Raw genomic sequence first — 26,993 nt, 5'->3', positions numbered from 1 at the left:
TCAAAATTCTGCCCATTTTCAAACCCTCCCCCTCCATCCCAAGTCAGGTCACCGATCTTATCGGAGGTCGGACTCGGGATGGGCGTGTTCGAAACCCTAGTGGTATATGGGCATGTTAAACTAGTTATCATCATCAGTCTTGGATCGTTCCCCAATTTGTAGGATGGTGCACATAAAATATCCTTAGGAAAAATGTAGCAGGTTTCCTCTCTAAGACTATATGTCAAATTAAAATACGTTTGACATACAAAGTTGATGATTAATAAATCAATGTGCTTTAGTGGTGTCAATAAAACAAACTTTAACTCTTTTTTTTTTTTTAAATTTAAATGTAGTGAAAAAGAATAAACTAAATGTTATAATCACAAACAATGTTTTTAACTGAACAGTCTGACAGAGAATAATGGTGTGAAAACTAATCCTTTGACATATCCAGACTGTGTTCTAATCAATTACTGAAAAAAAAACCCCTAGATGTTTCCACTTTGATTCTTCTGTCATTGTCACTGTTATATTTATCCCAACTGGTTGACGGTTTTTTTTTTTTTTAACATTCACATTTATATCTAAGATACACAAATATACAACAAAATATCATCAATAGAGGTAATTGCACAATGTCAGTGCAATTAAGGTTCAACTTTGTTAAATAATATAAAATTGTAAATATACACATTAAGAACTATACCAATAAATACAAACTACATACCACATACACCATCATTCACTCCAGTTGCATATATAGATTAAAACCCCACAAACAGAACCAAAACAAAGTTTATGTAACAGTATGACCAGTGCAGGCAAGCAAAACCTTGATAAATTTTAAAACTACAAACATTACTTCACATATTAAATGATAATGTACCATTTTCTTGTTTTAAACAATTTAACACTTTATAGTTGAATTAATGTCACATCTAAGTATCTATATGCAGTCTATGGCAGAAAGCACAAAACGTGATTCAATGGTGAATTTATTCAAAACTATGGTTTAAAGTTTAAAAAAAACAACCCCACATTATCTTTTCAACAATGAAGGATCGTACCGATTCCACAGATAGTGGACTATTTAAATCTATGCAAACATAATTGTTATGTTTTAAAATGTAGTGGTAACCATGGCCAACAGCAATACAAACCTAAACAAGATAATCCAGCTGAGATTTTTTGATTCCTCTAGAACATGTAACAAGATGTCATAAAAACTCAAGTACAACATATTGGGAAAATCATCTTGTACTTGAAATTTACTATACATGTTGATGTATGAAAACACAGAGTCCAATATTTTGAGTTTTCTTGATAAAATATTTTTGAACCCAGATTATTGAATACCACACTGAATTCAAAATTATTATATCAAATGATTATATTTCTCTACTAGGTATGTATCTACATCAGAGAGAGAGAGAGAAGAAAGTTGTTCACACACCTAAATAATAGTCTACTTTCATCTAAAGTGACTTAGTCAACATGAATTCACTATTTATTACAAATTATTACTATAATTTCTGCATTGAACTTCAAGTTTATTTAAATATATTTGATTCGTTAGTTATTTACAGTAGTATACAAGATCACAGCAGTCTTGCTATTGTAACAACCTTTTGTTTGATGCATAGTTATATATCCAAAATTATGTTTGGATCATATGAATTTAACTTTAAACAGTCTCACCTACCAGCATGTTGAACTCTCATATAATGAAAATTGTCTATAAATGACTGTGAACATTATAGAATTAGTCAAACAAAAAACTACCTGATACTGATAACTGATCATTAGATAATACACTCTTGTCAAGAAAAGAAAGTCAAAGAATTTTAAAGCATAACAACTTAATTTAATAAATATTAGATATTACTGATTAAAATAAAGAAATAATTTGTGCAGCTAGTAAACGTAAGACTTTCTAAGGCACTCAGGCACTGTGAATTATTTATTTTAAATTCCGACACCAAGAAGTCAGGCGTTAAAACTTGGACACCTTTTGAATTTGATGTTGTTCAATGCAACACATGTACTTAATCTAATTTCCTGATAGTTTATTTAACATAAAACATTTCATAATCAGGAAATTATTAAAGTGTTTTAACAATTCATCAGTACTGAAAACATAATTAGTACATACTCTTCCAATAAAACGTATTGGATATAGTCATGTGATATCAGCAGCCCATTGGGACACACTAACAATACACCCCACAACTCCCACAATTGCCCACGGCAACCAGCAATGTCGTGGAGTTTTTAATTATCCACGGCACTTTTTTGCCTTGGTTTCTCAATGGCTTGGTTTTTTTGCTGTGGACATTTTTTTAAAGTGCAGAATGGTGCAGTTAATTGCGATGATTGTCGGCATCCATCCTGTCTGCTTCAGGAGTGTCTTGAGAACAGAAGTCTGGGCCCGCGTACATGTCTTGACTCTCTGGATCGGGCGACTGCAAGCGGGGCGAGATGCGCTGGTTTCTGCCCCGCCCCGGGTGTAGCGGGTGGCTGGGGGGCTGGTTCAGGGAGTGGTTGGCAACACTCACAGACGGACTGATTGGCGGACCGGCCACCAGCGAAATGCTGGAGACTCCCATGGCAGGCACGTGAACCGAGGAGCTCCCAGAGCCCGACGACATGTCTGCGGGACACTCGAAGTGGACGCAGTGGAAAACCTGCAATGTTAATAATCAGCTTGTCTACAAATGCAGTAAAAATAAACAAGCATTTTAAGAGTACCACTACCCTACTGGGTACAATAAATTTCCTATGTTCAAAGGCCATAACTCTGTCAAAAAATGGGTAAACTGCCATGAAAAGTTAGTTTGTTTTGTTTAACAACACCACTAGAGCAGACTGATTTATTGATCATCGGCTATTGGATGTCAAACATTTGGTAATTTTTACATAGTCTTAGAGAGGAATTCTGCTACATTTTCCCATTAGTAGCAAGGAATCTTTCATATGCACCATCCCACAGGCAGGATAGCACATACCAGCACTTTACCACTGGGCTATTTGATCTGTAACTTACATGATAAGCCTATACACCAAATTTCAACTCAATATCTTAAGGCATTGCAAAAAAGATGTAGAAAAACAATATGTATGACAGACAGACATATGAACAGAAGTATGGAGACGAAACCTAGTTTTTTGTTGTTGGACCAGTTACGGACTAATAACTTATATAAAAACATGCTGAAACGTTTATTATTTTCAAAAATAACTTTAGATCACAAAACACTACACTATTTTTTAAATGTTCGTTATGAATGAGATCAAAATAATATCACAAAAATAAATAACTTACATATATTACTAATATTTTCAAAAAAAAATTTAGATGACCAAAAACTACAGAACTTAATTTTTACATGTTTGTTTACGAATGCAAAAAAAATAAAAAAATAACTACAACTTTCTGATACTGCTGTTACATTATAAAACAAGTGTTGATTGGTGCATAGTGCTGTTACATTATAAAACAAGTATTGATTGGTGTATAGTGCTGTGTTACATTATAAAACAAGTATTGATTGGTGCATAGTGCTGTGTTACATTATAAAACAAGTGTTGATTGGTGCATAGTGCTGTATAACATTATACAAATATTGCTTGGTGTATAGTGCTGTGTTACATTATAAAACAAGTGTTGATTGGTGCATAGTGCTATATAACATTATAAAACAAGTGTTGATTGGTGTATAGTGCTGTGTTACATTATAAAACAAGTATTGATTGGTGTATAGTGCTGTGTTACATTATAAAACAAGTGTTGATTGGTGCATAGTGCTGTATACAATTATAAAACAAGTGTTGATTGGTGCATAGTGCTGTATTACATTATAAAACAAGTGTTGATTGGTGTATAGTGCTGTATTACATTATAAAACAAGTGTTGATTGGTGTATAGTGTTGTGTTACATTATAAAACAAGTGTTGATTGGTGTGTAGTGCTGTGTTACATTATAAAACAAGTGTTGATTGGTGTATAGTGCCATGTTACATTATAAAACAAGTGTTGATTGGTGTACAGCACTCACTGATGTTACATTATAAAACAAGTGTTGATTAATGTATAGTGCCATGTTACATTATAAAACAAGTGTTGGTGTATAGTGCCATGTTACATTATAAAACAAGTGTTGATTGGTGCATAGTGCTGTATAACATTATAAAACAAGTGTTGATTGGTATATAGTGCTGTATTACATTATAAAACAAGTGTTGATTGGTGTATAGTGCTGTGTTAAATTATAAAACAAGTGTTCATGGGTGTATAGTGCTGTGTTACATTATAAAACAAGTGTTGATTGGTGTATAGTGCTCACTGATGTGTTACATTATAAAACAAGTGTTGATTAATGTATAGTGCCATGTTACATTATAAAACAAGTGTTGATTGGTGTATAGTGATGTGTTACGTTATAAAACAAGTGTTGATTGGTGTATAGTGCCATGTTACATTATAAAACAAGTGTTGATTGGAGTGTAGTGCCGTGTTACATTATAAAACAAGTGTTGATTGGTGTATAGTGCTGTGTTACATTATAAAACAAGTGTTGATTGGTGTATAGTGATGTGTTACATTATAAAACAAGTGTTGATTGGTGTATAGTGCCATGTTACATTATAAAACAAGTGTTGATTGGTGTATAGTGCCGTGTTACATTAAAGTGTTGATTGGTGTATAGTGATGTGTTACATTATAAAACAAGTGCTGATTTGTGTATAACGCTATTACCTCATTGGCTGTGTTGTGTATTCCCACAATCCTAATAAGTGCAACAGGTCTTCGTTCAAACCTGATGGTCTGCCAAGATCTAAAAACATCAAATATTATTTCATTATAATGAGTGTTTATGAGCAGTAAAATAATTACTTCTAAAACCTATCAGAAGAACAATACACATCTCACAATAACAGGAATGCAAATATTTTCAAGTACATGTAGATGGTTGCACTTTAAAAATCAATTAGTAATCTGGTAATACTAATCTTTAACAAATCTTCATCAACCTAATGTTGATGTTAATTAGATTGTTAAGCAGACACATCGGACAAAACTGATAATCGTTTTTAACTACAAAACTGATAATCTTGTTAATGACAAAACTGATAATCTAGTGAACTGATTACAAAACATTCTAACACATTACCGACACACTTACTTGCATGCTTCATTTTTCTTGTCAGCCACCATTTGCCACTTTTGCTGGTCTGTGGACACCTCAACATAATAACTGTAACTTCTGTCATCACAGTCCCACAACAGTAATCTGAAAAATTATAGGAACCCACAATGAGGTAACACTCTTAGAATAAATAATGTCCACAGCAAAAAACATGCCTTAAACAAATTTCTAATATAGTTCACAGCAAAAAAGTGCTGTGGAGAATGAAACACTCCATGGCATTGCCGACTGCCGTGGGCAATTGCAGGGGTTGTGTCCATAACACCCTCTTTTCCTCAATTTGATTGTTATTAAAATACATTTGTAAACACATTTTATATGTATACATTACTATTATATTATAATTAAGTAATTGTTGCCATTATATTGTATGTATATATACAGGAAAAGGCCCAGTAATTTGGCAAACTTGTGCCCAATCCTTTTGTTGTTTATGCAACAAAATAAGTTTTCAATCAATCAAGGAAGTGAATTTATGATAAAGTGTTATCAAGAACATGTTCTTAGTGTATTAAAAAGAAATCTGTCCAAACTGTCAGAGCAACATACACACGGAAAAGACAATATAAGTGTAACATTGGGGGAAATAAGCATCACAAACTGACAATAAATAATGACAATCTGACATTAATCATTAAAGGAATCCAATTCAAAGGCAGAGCATGTGAAAACTGAAAAATGTTCTTTAAAAACACAGATGAATATGGAATCACCTGAAGTTACTGGAACATAACAAGCCACTGCAAAGAATTTTGCTTTATAAGCACTGTATATGCTAAAACAATAAATTGTGAAATGGTGTGATAATCAGAGGTTAAATAAATATGACAAGACAAACCTTATGGAGTCTATTATGTAGGGCTGTGCGAGCTGGACGACAATGGCCCCACTACCTAGCTGATGACAGGTATACCCAGAATCCCAGTCGTAGTGTCGCGTCTCACCATTGATGAGCGCGTCACGACTACGCGACACACCTTCAATCACACACGCATTCTTCTTTATTGTGGCAACATTTTCGGTTGGAACTGGAATTAAATTACAAAATTACAATACAAGTAAAAAAAATCACATCAAACATAAAATATCATTAAAAACTTTCTTATGAATATGAAAATGGAAATGGTTTAATTAATGACGCACTCAACACATTTTATTTACGATTATATGGCGTCAGACATATGGTTACAGACCATTCAGATATTGAAAGAGAAAACTTGCTGTCACCACTTCATGGGCTACTCTTTTTAATTAGCAGCAAGGAATCTTTCATATGCACCATCCCACAGACAAGATAGAACATACCACGGCCTTTTATATACCAGTTGTGGTGCACTACCTGGAACAAGAAATAGCCCAATGGGCCCACCGATGGGAATCGATCCTAAACTGACCACGCATCAGGCGAGCGCTTTAACCACTGGGTTACATCCCAACCCAGCTTTCTTATGAGGTTAGAGTAATAATAAATATCTTTATTTATTTTCATTTAACTCTTATCCACCCAGCTTTACAACCAGAAAACGTCATCACTAACCCAAGTTTCCAGCGTGAAATGTAATTTTGAACGTACATTATTCAACCTCAAATTGTAAAAACAAAACTAATTTAAAACTATTTTGATGTGTCATAGTTTAGAGAACATATTAGTGAGTCTAGTTACCGAAATAAAATTTACAGAAGAACTTATTAATATATTTTTTTTGTTTTTTGTTTTGTAAACCCTACGATCATGATCCATGACGTCATTGTTTATTGTTTGACAGTTTAATTTTGACTTTCAATCGACGACGAGTAATCCTTCCATTATCTACTTCAAAGTCTGTATTATCAGTTATTTTTGGCGAATACATTCTTTACAAATCTTAAGTTTTCATTCAATAATAATGTCCAACATGTTTTAAAAGAAATAATTATACAAATAAATTCAAAGAAATTTCATGAAATCGAACCCATGTGCACGTTACATCATCAATGTTTACACAAATTTAGATAATTTTTTGTTTTCTTTTTGATACTGAGATAACAACTTAAATATGGATACTTGTCAACAAAATACACTCAACGTGTTTGATTGTCATTCTACTATGTTCTAGCATTCACAGAATCAAGATAGATAACTCCTGTGAATGTTGACAGCTGTGTTTATGTCGAGAATAGGTTTTTACGTTTGTTTTGCATGTCTCAACTGTAGTCGAGAATGGGAGGGAAAGAGTTAACCTTATTATAAGATTATTCTGTTGGCTTCCACCACACCAACTCTTAATTAGCCAATATTTTGTTTTTAATTTTGAAATACGTATTAAAACGTTTAACAGCATCCAACAATTTTCAAGATATTAGTGATGGTTTAAAGTTATGTAATTTTACAACATGATTCTATTTTCATATATATTTATTAAAATCAGATGAGAAATGAGTCTCTAGAGAAGTGACATATTTCAATTTTTTTTAACAATGACCTTGACCGTTGATGGAGAGAGACAAAATGTGAACTTGTTCAAGATATCATCCTATACCTAACTGTCCTGGGTCAGGCCACTGGCTATCGAGAGACCGGACCGGGGATGGACATGCCTAAAACCTTAGTGGTATAGGGGCATGTAAAAATACTCTTTAAGTCTAAGCCTATACCTAAAAGTGAAGTTTTTTGAAAATTGAATGAGAAATGGAAGTGGTATCGTGTGTCACATACACATGGGTAAGATGTAACATCCCCCTTAATGAAGTTGTTGAGGGATCAAAAAAAAGCATATAATGACAAGAATAAGTAACCTGTAGGCTCTAGCAAATGATTCAGTATGATGTAAATTTATCAGTTGTGACTTCCCTTGATTGCTTAACAATGTGAATATGCTACAGGTGAAGACATACCAAGTAAACCTTGTTCCAATGTACATGGCGTCGACATATACATACACTCAACTCCCACTACGTGAAAGACTCTGTTCACTGTATTATGAGTACCCACGATCCGAATATATCTGAAAGTAAAATAAGTTTTGCTTCAACAATTAGTCATAGATTTATTTTTATTGTAAGACGATAATAAAAGCTGAAAGTGACTACATATTTCACCAGGCGTATATCCATTATATGCTGTTTCATATCTATGTGACATAAATTAACAAATAATTTGAACAATCCATTAATTGAGCAATGTATCAGTAAGATGACGCCTTCTAGAACATAGCACATTTCACTAAAAATTTATTTTATTTTCAGCAATAATTTTCATATCATTTCTTTAAAACTAAAAATGAAAACAAAGTATCTACTGACCAAACTTATTAACATTTGGGTCAGACTGCAGAAAATCGGTTTTATAATAAATGGTTTCCAGTAGTCACACAAATGTTCCACTAACCTAACAACTCTCTCAGGAAATCGCAATCTCTGCCAGGATCGACACAACTGTTGTGTGTGATCAATTATACGTTCATAATCTTTGTCATCCATAGAAACTTCAATGTAGTAAGAATACGACCTAGAGAAAATGAAAGCTTGTTTTGTTTAACAACATTAAAGTGGAAAAAAACAAAGACTGACAATGTACACACTGCTAGGTAACAACACAAAACATTGGTAATAAAATCACCTCACTATTTGTGTAATGTGATGGATATAAATTTCTTGCCCACTGGACTGAATTAGCTAGCTTTTGCACGGTACTAGATAAATCTTTCTAGCACGCCGGTGCTAGGTAAATCATTCTTACACACTCGTTGGTGAGAACACCAGGTATTATTTATGATTACACACTTGTCAACACATTTACAAATCGTTCTACAATAAACAAACCGTAGCTTACAAAATTAATGTTTTGTTATTGAATTAAATAGGAAAGAAAAAGAATCAATCACCGGTGTGAGGTATAGATAAGGCAATTCCAACCCTCTGGAGAAAATTTTTTTGTCCCTTGGGGTTGGAATTGTCTTATCTATACCTCGCAAATGGTGATAGGTTCTACTGTTATGTTAAATAAAACAAAGCTGGCAAAATGGCTAACAAAATTTAAAATAGGAATATGCTGTTATATAAGCAGGCCATGCCATGAAAGAAAGAAGTGTTTTATTTAACGACGCACTCAACACATTTTATTTATGGTTATATGGCGTCAGACATATGGTTAAGGACCACACAGATTTTGAGAGGAAACCCGCTGTCGCCACTACATGGGCTACTCTTCCGATTAGCAGCAAGGGATCTTTTATTTGCGCTTCCCACAGCCAGGATAGCACAAACCATGGCCTTTGTTGAACCAGTTATGGATTACTAGTCGGTGCAAGTGGTTTACACCTACCCATTGAGCCTTGTGGAGCACTCACTCAGGGTTTGGAGTCGGTATCTGGATTAAAAATCCCATGCCTCGACTGGGATCCGAACCCAGTACCTACCAGCCTGTAGACCGATGGCCTGCCACGACGCCACCGAGGCCGGTGCCATGACATGAAAACATTTAAGGGAGCGATTAATTTCTCCCCTAACTTAGAATATGATGAGTTATTTAAGATGTTACCATATTGATACAAAAACGGACCTCGGTGGTCTCGTGGTTAAGCCATCGGACTTAAGGCTGGTAGATACAGGGTTCGCAGCCCAGTATCGGCTCCCACCCAGAGCAAGTTTTAACGACTCAGTGGGTGGGTGTAAGACCACTACACCCTCTTCTTTCTCACTAACTACTAACAACTAGCCCACTGTCTGGACAGACAGCCCAAATAGCTGAGATGTGTGCCCAGGACAGCTTGGTGAACCTTAACTGGATATAAGCATAAAAATAAATTGAAATGATATAAAACAATGCACAGTATAAGGGGAGTTAAAAATCACTCTTCTTGAATGAGTCTGCAGGGAGTGATTAGGAGCGAAAGTGATAGCTGCCCTTAAATGGTGAGGTCTGGCCCGTGCTTATAAACCTTAAAGTCTAGACTTTAATAAAGTCCAGACTTCAACGTCATGGCAACGCCATTCAAATAGCATTACATTAAAGTCTGGACTTTATTAAAGTCTGGACTTTAAGTTTTATAAGTACAGGCCCTGATGTAAGTAATAATCTAATTTTTGTTTATTCGGATTGATTGAGATGTACATATCAATCACAAAGGACAAGCAAGTCTAATACTCCATGGCAGGATGGGCATAAATGTAAATACATAATATACACATAACATTTCACCTGAACTCTGACACCATCAATCAATAACCACTGACTTGGTAATGGAGATGATATATATATATATATATATATATATATATTTAACTTCATTATGAGATCAAACCCACTGGAGTGTAGGTTGAGTTTACTATTTCACACAAATAGGATTAAATAAAGAGATTAGTATTGTTTCACATAGTATTGGATTCCAAGTGATTTAGCAATGGAAGGTCAAAGTTAAGTGCCCATCTCATTTAGAATCTGGAAAAATTAAGTGATGCTCAATTGGTGAAAAAACACTGGCATTGTCTTTTTCTTGCACTTCCATCACCCAAGGTGGTTCCTTCATCAGTAAAATCACTCTTATGTCTTGAATTTGACATAAAGTTCCCTAACTGACAATCAAAGTAACTATGTGCATAATTTATGTTTTACAATAATGTAAAGCTTACCTCATATCTCTGTCCCACAGCAACATGTTTATGGCATTGATCATAAAAGCCTGACCTAGCTTGACAACTATTCCCTGCCCATTGTTATCGTCAATCGGGTGACGAGAGAAGCCACGATCCAAGTCATAGGTCCGACGATCTCCATCCAGAAGTGACGACTTCATCTCACCACGAAGAACCTGACTTCCATGCCGTGATGTTGCAACATTTTCATCCATCACTGAACAAAACAATACGGTTAAAAACAGCACCAAAAAGACATTATCACCTATATTTGAAGTACTTATTGTCTTATTAAATTGAAGCATGATGAATGTTTCTTAAATTATTTTTTTTACAAATTACAGTGATTTTATTTAAGAAATTATGGTCAACATGTGCAAATTAATTTTTAAAATCTGCTGTACAATCTGCAATGGTTGTACAAGATCAGCTCATGTGATTTGTTATAAATCCTACAAATATTATGGCAACTGTTGGCAATTAATAGTCTATAACGGTGTATAAATCCCATAAACGACAATAGTAACATATGTGGCTAAAACTCCTACTTGCAGCATATCAATCGAAATGAACGCCATGAATATAAATACTACCACCCCTCACCCTTAAAGTGAATCAGAAAAAATTGGGTGTCAAGCTGCTCATTTCTGAGATAACAGGTAGCGTCTATGACTACCCTAGTACGCAAAACATTTGAGTACGTCTTTTTTACAGGTACCCCATATATTTTTCAGGCAAAAGACTACTTGACACAGTGGTACTAGATGAAATAAAATTGCTTTTTTTTACAACCAACACACTCACATTTATCACCAATCACAGGACTATCAAAAGTTGGGTGCACCTCGAACTTTGACCCAGCCGGAAGTTATTTGGTTTAGTACTACCATAAGGTCGGATTTTCACTAGATCCCATTATTATAAATATGCAAGTGGGAAAGTTTAAAAAAAAAAATTAAGGTATCACTTTCAATCAATAATTAAATAATTAGAATGTTGTTCTATCACTTTTGTCCAGTGTACATTATTAAAATGGAAAATCCTTTAAAGGTAGACTAAACTCCAACAAGAGCTTTATGTGTTGGAAAGATGCATACCCGGACCACCAACACATACTGACACTTTAACAAATGAAAAACGCGTAATTTTAGAATTAATAAAAAAAAATTGATTATTCCTGCTAACTGGGGGCAGCCATTTTGTTTCATTTTTGTGACGACCAGTGGTATAGCTTGGGGCGAAGTGACGTCAGCTCAGGTCCAACTTCTCTATTATGCACAGTGTAAACAAATGCTATAATTTACGACAAGGCGCTTCGCTTTCATCAACCTGACTTGTATAATAAATGACTTGATAGTATAATAAACTATTTAACTAAATATATTTCAAATTGCATCAATATAACGAAATGGAGTTGTAGTATTTTTTCTTTTAAAAAATCCAAAGAAAAAATGCATATTAGGCCTATTGGTAGGATACGTTCGAGCGAAAACGACCACTCACGATATCCAAGTGATAATTTTATTTTCTCTGGAACTACGTAATTGGTCAGTTTTGTGATTTTAGATGGGAAAGTCTACTTAATCAAGGGTTTTACAGAATTACTTATGGTAATAAAGCTGGTAAAGTCCATTACGATTTGAGGTTATCACACAATACCCAGTGATCTTAATAAAAGAGACACGTCTTTTTAGTGTGTCTAGACACAGTGTCTAAGGACCGTCTAAATGTACACCTGCCAATCAAGAACCACAGGTACAGGCCACGGAAAGAAAAGACCAATTAAGCAAGAAAACACTCCCGACTATTATTTCAGTACGTGGGTTAATTTATATTCAAAATATAATACAGTTATTTCAACACTTTGACAATGGTGGTTTATTTTGTATTGAAAAATAAACCACATATACACATTGCTGTGTTACTGGGATAGATATTATTACAGAATATTGCGATGCACATGCAAAAATCAGTTATGTTTTGTTTCTTCAGTTCAAAGACTAATTCCTGACATGACACGTTAGGTATTACGTAACCACCAGCTCACCATTCACTGGGATGGTACAAAATGGCTGCGCCCGTTATATATAACAGCCGTCACATTTAACCGTTTTATTAATTAACTATACGATTATACTTGTTGATATTAAGCAATAATGTGCATTATGTATCGTTGAATATGCACACCAGTCCAAAAGCCTTGCTTTAGCATTCCTTTAAGTAAGAAAGCCCTTAGAGAAACAAAGGAATGCATTAAGACACTAAACAAAAGAAAACCTACTGAGATATCCCCTGTACTGTAGTTTGTTGTTTCTACACTGGATCTGTGTGTTGATGGCATCTAGAATGACATCAGGGGAGACGAGTCCTGTGGGCCGTACAATGTTGAGCAGTTCGTTCATCGTCATGAGTGGTAGTCTGACCATGTCCAGTATTGGCGTCGGGTCCTGGCCAGGGTTGTGTTCTGCCCACTCACGCACAGCACAGAAAATGTCTATTTCTTGGGCACAGAAAGAATCTCTTGACAACAACTGCCTAGCAGAAGACTGAAGTAGAAGTTAGTTTGTTTTATTTAACAAGACAACTATAGCACTTGGATACCAAACATTTGATAATTCTGACACTTAGTCTTCAAGTTTCAATTAGCAGTAAGGGATCTTTTTTATGCACTTTACCACAAACAGGACAGCACATACCATGGCCATTGATATACCAGTCATGGGACACTGGTTGTGATGGGGGGAGATTAAACCAGAAATAACAAATAGCTATTTTATTTCTCATATTAACAGAAAGATCAAGTTTTCATTATTTCACAAAATACTGCTGGGCATTAATAATCTGAAGCATTACAAAGCACTTTAAGCTGATTTCCTGTAACACTGGGTACCAATAGATCATTCTAGTTAATAACCTTTAACATTACATCATTTGAATAGAATAAATTATTTTTATTTTTAAAACTCAAAATAAAAAATTCCATTTTAGGTTTCATCTAAATGGTTGGCTGTGGGCAAACTAATATACAAAAAATTTAAGTCCACCAAATTGGTAAAAGTTTTTCCCCCAACTCAAATTCTTACATTTTAGTGTAAACATTTTCATAATAATAATTATAATAATAATACATTCCATAAAAGTTTTTACTGAATAGCAACGCACCTGTGATAGTGAATAGAAATAATCACAGCGCAGGATCTCGGAAGCATTCCGCTCAATGAATTCCTTACACACATTACACAGTGATGTCAAACTGTACATGTTGGCCAGGTCATAAATAACACAAACATTCTTAATGTTCAGAATAGCTTTCAAATAATCCGAGATTGAAGACTCCAATTCAACAAAACCAAATCTGTGTGCAAGTCCAAGAATATCCAACAAATTCTCTTCCTGTTAAAGAAAAAGTAAGAACATTATGTGCACCAATCTTTCCACTATGCAAACGAAATATCACTATAAAATAGAATCGGTGAACGCAAGCACTGTGAATGGTTTTAACATGCCCATATCCCAAAGGTTCAGACACACCCACCCCAGATTTAATCTCTGACATTGCCAGTGACCAATTCTGGGGCAGGAGGGTACAGTTTGGGCTGTTTCAGAATTGATCAAACGGGAGTGACGGAAAGTTGGGTTTTTATATAACTAACCACAAACTACATTTTTTCTTGAAAGCATATGAACAAAGGGGAAAAGACTCGGCTGACCCACCTAACACATAAAATAACAAGTATTCTAAGCATGTCCTCTACCGGGCCCAGAACTTTCTTTTATCTCATATGTTCAAGGGCCATAACTCTGTGAAAAATGGGTAAATAGCCATAAAAGTCAAACTTTATCTGTAAGCTCAATATCTTGAGGCATTCCAAAAAAAAAAGGTCCAGAAAACAAATTTTCTTATCGACCGGTAGGGAAAGTTCTAATATTTATTACCATGTCTCTCACTCTCCCATATGATCAATTCTCAAATAGACCTTTTGCTCCTGGTACATTCTTTCAATGTGCACTTTCAGAATTTACAACTCAATTCGTGCTGATTATTTAATCAATGACCAATGATGAAATTCCAACCAATTCCCCACACTAGTTATATCACTGAACAATATTTATTCAGGGTAGTCATTTACTGCAGCATAAAACACAAGATGGGCCAGCACAAATCAACATAATTTCTTTATAAAAAAAACTCCTAGCAGTTCTATTCTTTTTCTGCATACCTGATAAGAATTATTTATTACATATTTAACATTCAGTGAATTATCAGTGCTATCATTCACTGGTGAAATAACTACCAGGAGCTGTCATCTTCATAGCAGAAAGTTTCTAGAAACTGTTATTTCACTGTAAGTGGTGTCACATCAGAATGTGTATTGTTACTGTACATAGTATACTAATGTTGCTTATATCAAACTTAGATTTGTACGAGTACAAGACAAACAAGATTGTTTTTGCAATTTTCAGATGCCTGATACAGTGATAGTTGTCAATAAATATGAAACATCTTCTCCATAATAAGAAATGTATCTGCTGCTTTATTCAGTGAAATAGGTCCACTGTTCTATCTTACCTTAAAGTCCAGCAGATTCATGCGACCAGTGTACATGTACTTGAGTAAAGACGAAAATGCTACTGGTGGTGTGTCCTGGAGAACAATTTCCGTCACTCCAGGCAATGACTCCTTCATTCCTCCAAATAGTAAAGCTCTACAACAGAAAATAACAGTTGGGCTTTTCACAGGATTTTTCACGGAACTTACATTAAACGCACTCTGTCACGGATGGTTGACTTAATTATTGACCCAACAAAACATTATATGACAATATATACATTTGATTTGTACCTAAAAGTACTTTATTGAACCATCTACATAACCACCATATCACACTTATTAATGATATTTTATAAAAAATAATTGAATTATGGGTACTGTCCATAATTCTGAGAAAAATAATGGCTATTTGGAGAGCAGAGGTGTGACGTATTATTTTGAGTCACGTGACAGGCATTCCCTGAATAAGCGCAGTGCCAAAGCGATTTACCAAGCTTGTGTAACGAGAACGCTTGACCGTCCTCTGCGATGTAGGGAAATAGAAGAAAAAAAACCCCAATGAAAATAAGTTATTAAAAATTAATAAAAACATGTACTGAATGATATTAAGCTTATACATTAATTTATTTTAGTAACAGAAGGATGTTAAATGTCGACAATCCCCGACTAGTTAGGCCTTTGCATCTATAGGTAAATTTATCGTTAATCATACGCGAAAAACTCTAAACATCTGGATCATAAACACCATCATTTTCCACCTTGTCAAATTCATTATTATACAAAATATGCCATAACAGCCGACTTGAGATAGGAATAGTCCTCTTTCTCGTTCCACTGCGCATGTGCCCGTTGCGGAGTTACTCGAGGACGCAAACCACGAGATTTCGCGAGATCTCGCCAAAATAGACCTATCTGCAAATTGGGGGGCAAAAGCAATGGGAGGCCACGACCATTGTTCAATTAATAACTGTTCCAATCGCATATGTCCGGGAAATTCGTTATCCTTCCATCGATATCCAGCCAATGGATATCGGAAACGTTTGTGGGTAATCGTTTCACGTAGAAAACAATTTTAATGTTACTCTAAGTACGAGGGTTTGTTCGGTACATTTTGTAGGAGGGAAGCCAGTGAACGCATAAGGGACCAAAACCTTACCAGTTCTGTACAGGACGTTCCTACACAGGGCGGTCTAGTATACTTAGATATGGTGGAAAACACATTAACAGTAAAGAAAATAAATATATATTTTGTATATAAAGAAAATATATGTATATTTCGAATTATACTCAATAAAATATATAACGTGGCGTGTGTAAATATATAAAAAATATATGTAGTCAGGACAGCTATGTACAGAACGTTCCTATACAGGGCGGTCTAGTATTCTCTACTTAGATATGGTAGTAAACAGTAAATAAAATAAATAAATATATATTTTGTATATACAGAAAATATATGTATATTTCAGACAATACTCGACAGAATATATATATATATATATATATATATATATATATATATATATATATACTCTTCAAAAAAAGAAACGCAAAAGGGTACAAATGGGTTATAACTCCGATTTTATGTTTCCTACCGGTTCATGCTTTGTGAATATAAGGTCATTGCATGTCCCAAACACATTCCCACGGTTACATTCGATAAAACGCAGCTACTGTACAATAAAGTTCCAAAATGTGAATATTCGCAAAAACGCAGCCACGTGCAAACCATGTCACCACTGCACGTGCGTTGTCTGCACGTGCAACATGAACACCGACAGTATAAAAGTGCAGGGTGTTCGCTTGCCTGGCCTCTGTATCTGGCCGACAGTTGACAATCCAGGACATGCCACGTCTCAGTGAACCGCAGAGAAACAATGCCATCGGCCGACTAGACGCAGGCGAATCCAGAACGGCCGTTGCCAGGGCATTCCATGTGTCCCCAAGCACCATCTCCAGACTGTGGGACCGTTACCAGCAACATGGATCAACACGTGACCTCCCTAGATCCGGTCGACCACGGGTCACTACCCCCGGGCAGGACCGCTACATCCGGGTACGCCACCTTCGGGAACGATTGACTACTGCCACCTCCACAGCCGCAGCAATACCAGGTTTGCGCAGGATATCCGACCAGACCGTACGGAACCGCCTACGTGAGGTAGGAATTCGTGCCAGACGTCCAGTTCGAGGTGTCATCTTAACACCACAACACCGTCGACTCCGACTGCAGTGGTGCCAGATTCATCGACAATGGCCTCAACTGCGATGGAGACAGGTGTGGTTCAGTGACGAGTCCCGATTTCTGCTCCGACGTCATGATGGAAGATGTCGCGTGTATAGGCGTCGTGGTGAACGTTATGCGGCAAACTGCGTGCAGGAAGTGGACAGATTCGGCGGGGGTAGTGTCATGGTGTGGGCAGCCATCTCACACACTGGCAGAACTGACCTGGTCCATGTGCAGGGCAACCTGAATGCACAGGGCTACATTGACCAGATCCTCCGGCCACACATCGTTCCAGTTATGGCCAACGCCAACGCAGTGTTCCAACATGACAACGCCAGGCCTCACACAGCACGTCTCACAATGGCTTTCCTACAGAACAACAACATTAATGTCCTTCCTTGGCCATCGACATCACCGGATTTGAACCCAATTGAGCATCTATGGGACGAGTTGGACCGACGCCTCCGACAGCGACAACCACAGCCCCAGACCCTGCCCGAGCTGGCAGCAGCCTTGCAGGCCGAGTGGGCCACCATCCCCCGGGACGTCATCCGTACTCTGGTTGCTTCAATGGGCAGGCGGTGCCAGGCAGTTGTCAACACACGCGGAGGCCACACCCGGTATTGACTCCAGATGACCTTGACCTTGGTGGTGTGTCCTATCACTTACTCACAATGGACTAGAGTGAATTGTGAACAATCCTGCAACATTTGGTAATTATCGGACTCACCATTCAATAATTAAATCAATTCTCCAAATGTTACGACAATGTGGTTTTGCGTTTCTTCTTTTGAAGAGTATATATATATATATATATATGAACTTTTAATGTTATTATTACTCAGTGTGTTTCAAATTTAATTATAAGTATTGTCTGTTATTACTTTTACGTTCATCTAGGTATGAACAAAAAAATCATCCGCAAACTTATGTGAGAACGGCTTCGCCGATTCACACAATTTACAGATGATTTATTTTGTTCATACCCCGATGAACGTAAAAGAAATAACAGACACTCCTTAAATAATAATAATAATAATAATAATGATATATGAATATATATAGAGTGATGACGGCTGTGTACAGGACGTTCCGTCTAGTATTTTATATACTTAGATATGGTGGAAAACACATTAACAGTAAAGAAAATAAATATATTTCGTATAATACCCAATGCGTTCATGTTGACACTGTATAAAAATGTGTGTATGGGTAAACAGAACGGCACCTACCTTCAAACCCCCCCTCCCCTCAAATCCCCCTTTTTTTTTAAATTCCCACTTTATGGATATACATGTAACAGCATAAAATCAATTCCTTTTTTTAACTTTTCCCAATTAGATAGACACTAAGAAAAATGCAACAAAACACCTTCTGATATATATATATATATATATATATATATATATATATATATATATATATATATATATATATATATATATATATATATATATATATATATACAGTCAAACCTGTCCTAGCGGCCACCTGTACTCAGCGGTCACCTGCCTTAAGAGGTCACTTTTTTCCTCCCAAGCGATTTATAATGTAAATGCACCTGTAATAAGCGGTCACCTGTCTAACGCGGCCAGCGGCCACCTAAATCGGATCCCAAATCGCTAAAATACCTGCATTAAGCGGCCACAGTAAAGTTTTACTCTGATATAAAAGGGATATTTTAACAACAGCGACAAGGTGCAGCAAATAACTGATCTTCACACCTTCAGGAATACTAGTACCCATTCAGTCCCGACATCTCCACTGTGTATCAATTAAGGAAGTATGATTCTGACATGCATCTAATTGCCTCTGGGCAGGCTACGCTTGACATTTGTAGATTCACTTACTATAACAATACATCGCATGAAGTTGGAATTAAATAATTAAATGGAAAAAGAAAACAAAATTGTGGAGAACGGTTAATTTAATATATTCTATTTGCATTATTTCTGAAGGAGACAACATGTCAAAAGTTGATTTATAGTCAACTATGAAGCACAAATCCGTTAATTAGCAGTACAGACGGTAAAACAAGAAACAACAACAAATGTTTTAAAGACTATATATGTGGCAACCTGTACTCAGCGGCCACCTGTCTTAATCGGTGTGTGTGTGTGTGTGTGTGTGTATTCTCTCTCTCTCTCTCTCTCTCTCTCTCTCTCTCTCTCTCTCTCTCTCTCTCTCTCTCTCTCTCTCTCTCTCTCTCTCTCTCTCTCTCTCTCTCTCTCTCTCTCTCTCTCTCTCTCTCTCTCAAATATATATATCGATCGATGCCATAACCTGTCGATGGCATAACCTATGGAATCTGTCAACTGTTTTGTTTATACTTTTTACGAGATAGTCTTTTAATCTGGCGTTATCAAAACCCTCGGGTACGAGTCGCAGAGACTTTGTCCAAGTTGTTGCACTGCTTTTTAAAGGGACATTCCCGAGTTTGCTGCACTTTTTAAGATGTTATCGACTAACAGAGACTTTTTAACGATTGTAATTACATATCAAATATATTTTTCTGCATAAAATATCAGAGGCTGTATATTAAACGTGTTTCTGATCGTTGTAATATTTGTACTATGTTAAATTTCATCTTATTTCCTAAAATATAGTTTTTTCTTATGTACGAAGTTATTTGAAGACAAAATCCAGTCTGGGCTTCTTACAAATATTAAGGCGATCAGAAACACATTGAATATACAGACACTGGTATTCTAAACAAGAAAATATATTTAATATGTAAATTTAATCGTAGAAATATTTTATTAGTCGGAAACATCTTACAATGCAGCAAACTCAGGAATGTCCCTTTAATTTGAACCATTCCGCTGTAAATTTCAGCGGACCGTTTTCTACGGCCATTATACCATCTAATTCGAAATATGTACATGTTAGTTGCCAAAGTTTAAAAGTCTCCTACGAAGCTACTCAAGTCACCCATAACAACCTGTCTGTCACGCCCCCCAATTTGTAAATAGACTAGTTTCAGTCTATTTTGTCAAGGGACGTTACTCTTCGCGCGCATGCGCAATAGGAATGCGAAATACCTCTATTGTTACATTTTTAAAGAATATTCTGAACTAGACGGTGTTTATATACGATGTGACTATATATATACACGAAGGTCGTGTCTATAGCCTCCACAAGGGTTGAAAAAAAAAAATCTTTTTTAATCAGATTTTTTTAAATTCAGATTTTTTTTTTTTTTTTTTTTTTTTTTTAACTTTAATTTGGAGCTTCTGAATTGAATACTTGCTCCCTATTAAATACACGATTTGGAAGCTTCACTGCATTCTGAAAGGAAATACCTCGAACATCTAGAAATGAGTTAACAAAATACATTTTGGGGATTATTGAGTTAATGTTTAAGTACTTGGTGTTTAGCCAGGATGGCTATATATGGTGATTTGACACGTGAAGTCAGTGACTTCAAGTCACATCTGTTAGATCTGACTCTTAGAGCATCCCCAAATTCGTCCAATTTACCACATTGAAGCAGAGTGGCTTCACTTGACACCTTCTATTGTGTTGATCTCCCAGGATCATCCCAACCATAGATTTGGGGGAATTGTCACTGATCAGTATGACTTGTTAAGACTACATGGTGTTGAAATCTAATTGCAATTCAATTATAAATATATGTAAAAATAATTATCTAGCGTAAGTAACAATTGATTTTAAATAACACTTCATTTTTTGTACTGCAAGTTAACTGATAAATCACGTTTTACAAAATAATCAATAAAAATAAATGCAATAATCATAAAAATCAAATGAAACATAATAAAAAAATAATAATTCGAAATGCATGATTTTTTTGCAGTGATTTAAATCATGATTTAAATCAAACTACTCTAGCCTCCACTAACGAGGGCTGGCTATATTCACAGCAAAAATGTATATAGGCGGTAAATAAGTACATGCATTTGATTGATCCATATTACCGAACCATCTGGAACAGGAGGAATGCATATTAAGTACTGTACGAACAGTGCATTTTTGGAACGGGACGGGGTGGGCGAGTATATGAATTTAGCGGACCCTTTTGTGTACGTTTTCCATAGATATATGAATAGCGTCATATTGTCCCTACAGTACTAACAAAAAATTAATTATAATAAATAAATAAATAAATAAATAAATAATAAATAATAATAGTAACAATAATAATAATGATAATGGTGATGATGATGATGATGAATAAATAAATAAATAAAAATAACAATTACAAATTATCAGCGGCTGAGGTAGATTAACTGAAAGAGAAACTAACTACGGACAGTACACAAACTAACAAATTGCAATTTTGAGGCTGCTTACGTAAATTTTGTAAAAAAGTTAATTTTACCGTAAATAAATATCACTAAAAAGTTATTTTGCTGTATTTAGTCACATTTCAAATGCTCAAAATTGCAAGGGCCAATAAAACTCAAAATACATTTTTTATAGGCTACTAGTAAAGCTTAGACCACTCCCGGGTCCCCCTCTAAATTTATGTAACATTTCTGTAACAACCGCACTCACCCACCTCACCTCACCGCGACGTGATTTTACCAACATTATAATACATATAATAATAATAATAATACACAATTATTATTACTACTACTACTATTACTATTATTATTATTATTATTATTATTAGCCTACTACTACCTTTTTGGGGTAGAGGGGCTGTGTTTTATCTGGAGGAGTTTTGGCTATAAAAATGCAAGATTAACGTGTGTGCACACACTCACAAATGGCAGGCTGAACTTGTCCCTGCAAGTAGAACTGGATTCAACTGGGTTAAGTAATAATTAGCCAACCTTTGGATGACAAAACATGCAACAGTACACTGGGGTTTTTTACGCTATACATTAAAACCGAAATACCACTTGGCGAACCAGTCAAAATAATTTGCACATGCGCCTAATAATAATAATAATAATAAATGGTGAGTTCATGTTCCGACAGTTTATTATTTTATTTCAGTGTATTCGCGGTTATTTTTGTCATGAAATAATATATTTTTTATTATTTGCCATGTATATAGCCGGCCCTCATTTGCCAAGTCTCTATACATGGCGATCGTTTATATAAAATCCACAAATACATTATACGGTTGTTGTATATATATAGCCTATCACTACGAGTCAGTTTTTCCATATATTTTTTAACTTTTTACAAGAAAATGTCCATATTTTAAAAATGAAGCATGTCGTGGAATTCCCTCAATCATAGTTCAATTAAAATGTTTTGGATCATACAGTAACTAGGTATGGTATTCCAAATGAATGTAATTTCCATTTATAATGCATATTTAGAGAAACAAGGCCCACTAAATCCGTGATTGAGCTCCTTTAATATTATTGGTGAAAATTCATATGCACAGTAGAGGTAAAACCCATGCACGTTTATAGTGCTTCTGCAAAACATTCACATACATCTGTCCAAACAAGTTTACTTATACCGTATATCTTCGCCTATAAGTCGAATTTTTTTCACCCAAAAATTATTTTATAACTTGGGGGGTCGACTTATAAGAGGGTAAAAAATTTCACCAAAAAATATTACTGTTTTGGGGATTATTTTACAAGTTTTATTGTTGAAGTATGCCATGTATTTATACTCAAATATGTTAATTTGACACATTTATTTTTTATAACCTTTTTTTTGGCATTAGAACGGTTTTCGTTATGCGAAAAGGCGTACGATCTCACTCACATGCCAAGACAACAGTCCACTTAGTTAAATTAACAGTCATCACTAATAGTAAAAATGTAAACAATACTAACTACCTGTTGCCTGAGTTTATTTTGAAATCTGGTCACTGGCATTAATGGTTGTTCAAACAATGTTTTGGCGGTGATTAACTTCATGAATATTACTGAGATTTCCCTTAAAATAGACTGATCTCTGCAGTTCACTATCTAGAGCAATAGGGACACACATCATTTGGTACAAAAACCAGTGTACTTTCCAGAGTTATCCTCCTTACATGTATTAATATGGCGGCAAAACGTGATACTTTCAGTTTTATCGTAGTGATCTGTTGGCAGTGTTTATAAATAAAGTTGTTGTCTGTGCACAAAACCATCTGTACAGTACCATACAGTAACAGTCAAAAAGCTTTCACTCTCTACTAAGGGAATATTTCGTTTTGATGCTATGTAATAATGATAGTTTGATTGGAATAGTCTGATTATATTGCGATGTACAAAACGTGAAAACCGAAGTTTGTAAAATAATTTTCTTTTGTTCAAATATTGTACATTATTGTTCTCATGTGCTGAAAATAAGAAATACTTCAATATTTATAAGTTGTTTTTCATGGGTCGACTTATAAACGGGTCAATAAAAAAAGACGTTTTCAGGGCTTGAAATTAGGGACTCGACTTATAGCCGAGATCGACTTACAGGCGAAGATATACGGTAATTAAAATTAGATACAGGGTATCAGGGAACATTTTGTTTTCAAAATCTTGATTAGCGATATTTCAAGAGCCTTATGTGTTGGAAAGATGCATACCCAGACCACCAACACATACTGACACTTTAACAAATGAAAAACGCGTAATCTTAGAATTAATAAAAAAACGTGATTATTCCTGCTAACTGGGGGCAGCCATTTTGTTTCGTTTTTGTGACGTCCGGTGGTATAGCTTGGGGCGAAGTGACTTCAGCTCAGATCCAACTTTTCTATTATGCACAGTGTAAACAAATGCTCTAATTTACGACAAGGCGCTTCACTTTCATCAACCTGACTTGTAAAACAACATAAATGACTTGATAGTATAATAAACTATTTAACTAAATATATTTCAATTTGCATCAATATAATGAAATGGAGTTATACTTATAGTATTTTTTTCTTTTAAAAAATCCAAAGAAAAAATGCATATTATTAGGCCTATTGGTAGGATATATTCGAGCAAAAACGACCACTCACGATACCCAAGTGATAATTTTCTTTTCTCTGGGACTACATAATTGGTCAGTTTTGTGATTTTAGATGGGAAAGTCTACTAAATCAAGGGTTTTACAGAATCACTTACAGTAATAAAGCCAGTAAAGTCCATTACGATTTGAGGTTATCACACAATACCCAGTGATCTTAATAAAAGAGGCACATCTTTTTAGTGTGTCTAGACACAGTGTCTAGGGACTGTCTAAATATACATTTGCCAATCAAGAACCACAGGTACAGACCACGGAAAGAAAAGACCAATTATGCAAGAAAACACTCCGACTATTATTTCAGTATGTGGGTTAATTTATATACAAAATATAATACAGTTATTTCAACACTTTGACAATGGTTGCTGCACAAAAAGATATGGGTCAGATAACATTTTGTTGAGCATCGTATCAGAGATCGCTACACAATTTAAAACATTAAACAGTAGTTGCTAATCAATTTTCAAATGATTAGAAATATCACTAATCAAGATTTTGAAAACAAAATGTTCCCTGGGTTACCTGGATTTACTGCTGCATAACCGATAAATGGGTCAAGCAGGTTTTCAATTCTCAGAGGCATGCAAAGACCAATACCGGTGTGTATGTTTAAATACTGTAATTTAATTAATATAAAAGATATACTACAAAACACAGCTTACAAAACGTGTCCAGATTTAAGGTGCTTACCTAAAGTATTCCGACCTCGAAGCCAATATGATTTTGTGTCCAGGAAAGCGAGTCTTCTCAACGATCAGAGTGATGTCACTGTAATCTTCATTCTCAACGAGCTCAGCCAAGTTTTCCGAGAGAGTACTAACATGGTCAACTATTCCAACAGGTGTTGGCGATCGCAGATGATGTTGATCAGACATCTTTTACCCAAATTCAAACATCAGAAGCAATTGATATACCTAAGTACTACATATTGCAAAAATGTAGCTCAAGCCAGCAACTGAAATGCAAAACAATCTTAAAGTTAAACAATAAATATATATATATATATATTGTCAAAATGAATGGCAAATAGGATTATGTGTACACAGAAGTATAAATATGTAGAATTAAATGTCTCATCTACCAGAATTTACTGCTAAACCGAAAATAATCAGAACTCTCATGTGGTCTATTGTTTTATTGTAATGTACACATAATATCATCATTACGTTTTGTACACTGATAATTTCTTTACTTCAATGGTAATTTTTATGCAAAATACATTTGAATCATGTTGGCTCGAACCCTGTCAGTGCTTGAGAAGGTGTTCGACCCATCAGGTACGTCGACCCAACCATTCGGTCACAAGAAAGAAATGTTTTATTTAACGACGCACTCAACACATTTTATTTACGGTTATATGGCATCAGACATTGTTATGGACCACACAGGTTGAGAGAGGAAACCCGCTGTCATCACTTCATGGGCTACTCTTTTCGATTAACGGCAAGGGATCTTTTATGTGTACCATCCCACAGACAGGGTAGTACATACCATGGCCTTTGATATACCAGTCATGGTGCACTGGCTGGAACAAGAAATAGCCCAATGGGCCCACCGACAGGGATCGATCCCAGACCGAACACTTTATCACTGGGCTATTTCCTGCTCCTTCCATTCGGTCACCATCATGTTAGTGTAACTCGGGACTTCATTTTTGGTTCGAGCGTTGCAGTGTATTTGACCCTTCTGAGTTCGACCCAACAAGATTCTACTGTATCTTTAAACTGGCAAGCTTTGGTTGACATCATCACAGAATCTTATGATGTAACGTCTTCCCAGACAATACAAATAGTTACTCTTTAGATTTTTGTAGGATTGGCAAATTGTATGTGACAACTCAGTGCAACAAACTGCATAGTAAGAACACCACTTAATATGCTACTAAATTCGAAGAAAAATTGCACACAATGATGAATGAAACATATTTACATAAGCAAGAAAATTAAACAATTAATTTTGAATCATTTTGTATGATGGTGAAATACTTTACCATTGACCTATCTTTGGTCCATAATATCAGTGAATATAAAAAAACATCCAAATAATACAAAATATTTATAAAATATAGCTAAAAGCCAGTTTATAATGATAAAAATATTCGATCTACACTCAGGCTCAGCCTGGGGTCCCTGTAAATTAAGTTTTAAAAATGAACAAAAGCTTGTTACTGCTTCATTAAATTGATCTGGAAAATAAAAATCCACTATGAATCAATACTGTTGAATAATGTCAAACCTGAGAAAGTTATAAAAAGAAATTTAACACATGCAAATCAATATTCCAAAATCACCAGCAAAGCGGAAGACATGTTTTCCTCATAACACCTTTTATAAAAGTATCCGCAAAAACAAAATATTCCATCATAAACATTACAAATTGTACTATTCGCTATCTGTGATAATGAACAATTAGAACTTAGTTGAACACAGAATTAAAGTATATTTTTAAATAATTACAGTTGATAGTTTAAAAGAAGTAT

General features: G+C 35.2%; 1 protein-coding gene across 2 annotated transcripts; it reads right to left on the bottom strand.

Annotated features, from left to right (window-relative positions):
• Window positions 1-563: 563 nt before the first annotated feature.
• On the bottom strand, window positions 564-26,838 carry LOC121371339 (BTB/POZ domain-containing protein 9-like). Of its 2 annotated transcripts, XM_041497151.1 has the most exons (12): window positions 26,750-26,838; window positions 25,205-25,469; window positions 15,373-15,508; window positions 13,965-14,195; window positions 13,084-13,348; window positions 10,800-11,019; window positions 8,557-8,676; window positions 8,064-8,173; window positions 6,028-6,217; window positions 5,166-5,273; window positions 4,739-4,817; window positions 564-2,666 (listed from the first exon to the last, which is right to left on the bottom strand). In XM_041497151.1, the coding sequence occupies exons 2-12, from the start codon at window positions 25,387-25,389 to the stop codon at window positions 2,343-2,345; spliced, it is 1,968 nt and encodes a 655-aa protein (XP_041353085.1). In that variant the 5' UTR covers window positions 25,390-25,469; window positions 26,750-26,838; the 3' UTR covers window positions 564-2,342. The 2 variants fall into 2 exon arrangements, with proteins under 2 accessions (XP_041353085.1, XP_041353086.1); XM_041497152.1 differs by lacking the exons at window positions 25,205-25,469; window positions 26,750-26,838 and adding an exon at window positions 22,232-22,321.
• Window positions 26,839-26,993: the final 155 nt, after the last annotated feature.

Source organism: Gigantopelta aegis, chromosome 4 (assembly GCF_016097555.1).
Source record: "Gigantopelta aegis isolate Gae_Host chromosome 4, Gae_host_genome, whole genome shotgun sequence".
Taxonomy (NCBI): Eukaryota; Metazoa; Mollusca; class Gastropoda; order Neomphalida; family Peltospiridae; genus Gigantopelta; species Gigantopelta aegis.
Note: the sequence above shows the minus strand (reverse complement) of the source record. Positions and strands in the feature narration are given on the sequence as shown.

Excerpts from the sequence above, each read along its gene's own strand:
- LOC121371339 (XM_041497151.1), bottom strand. The coding sequence starts at position 25,389 with ATGTCTGATCAACATCATCTGCGATCGCCAACACCTGTTGGAATAGTT. Across the intron at positions 14,196-15,372 it reads TGAATCTGCTGGACTTTAAG|GAAGAGAATTTGTTGGATAT; the intron begins GTAAGATAGAAC and ends TTTCTTTAACAG. Across the intron at positions 8,174-8,556 it reads TTTCCTGAGAGAGTTGTTAG|ATATATTCGGATCGTGGGTA; the intron begins GTTAGTGGAACA and ends TTTTACTTTCAG.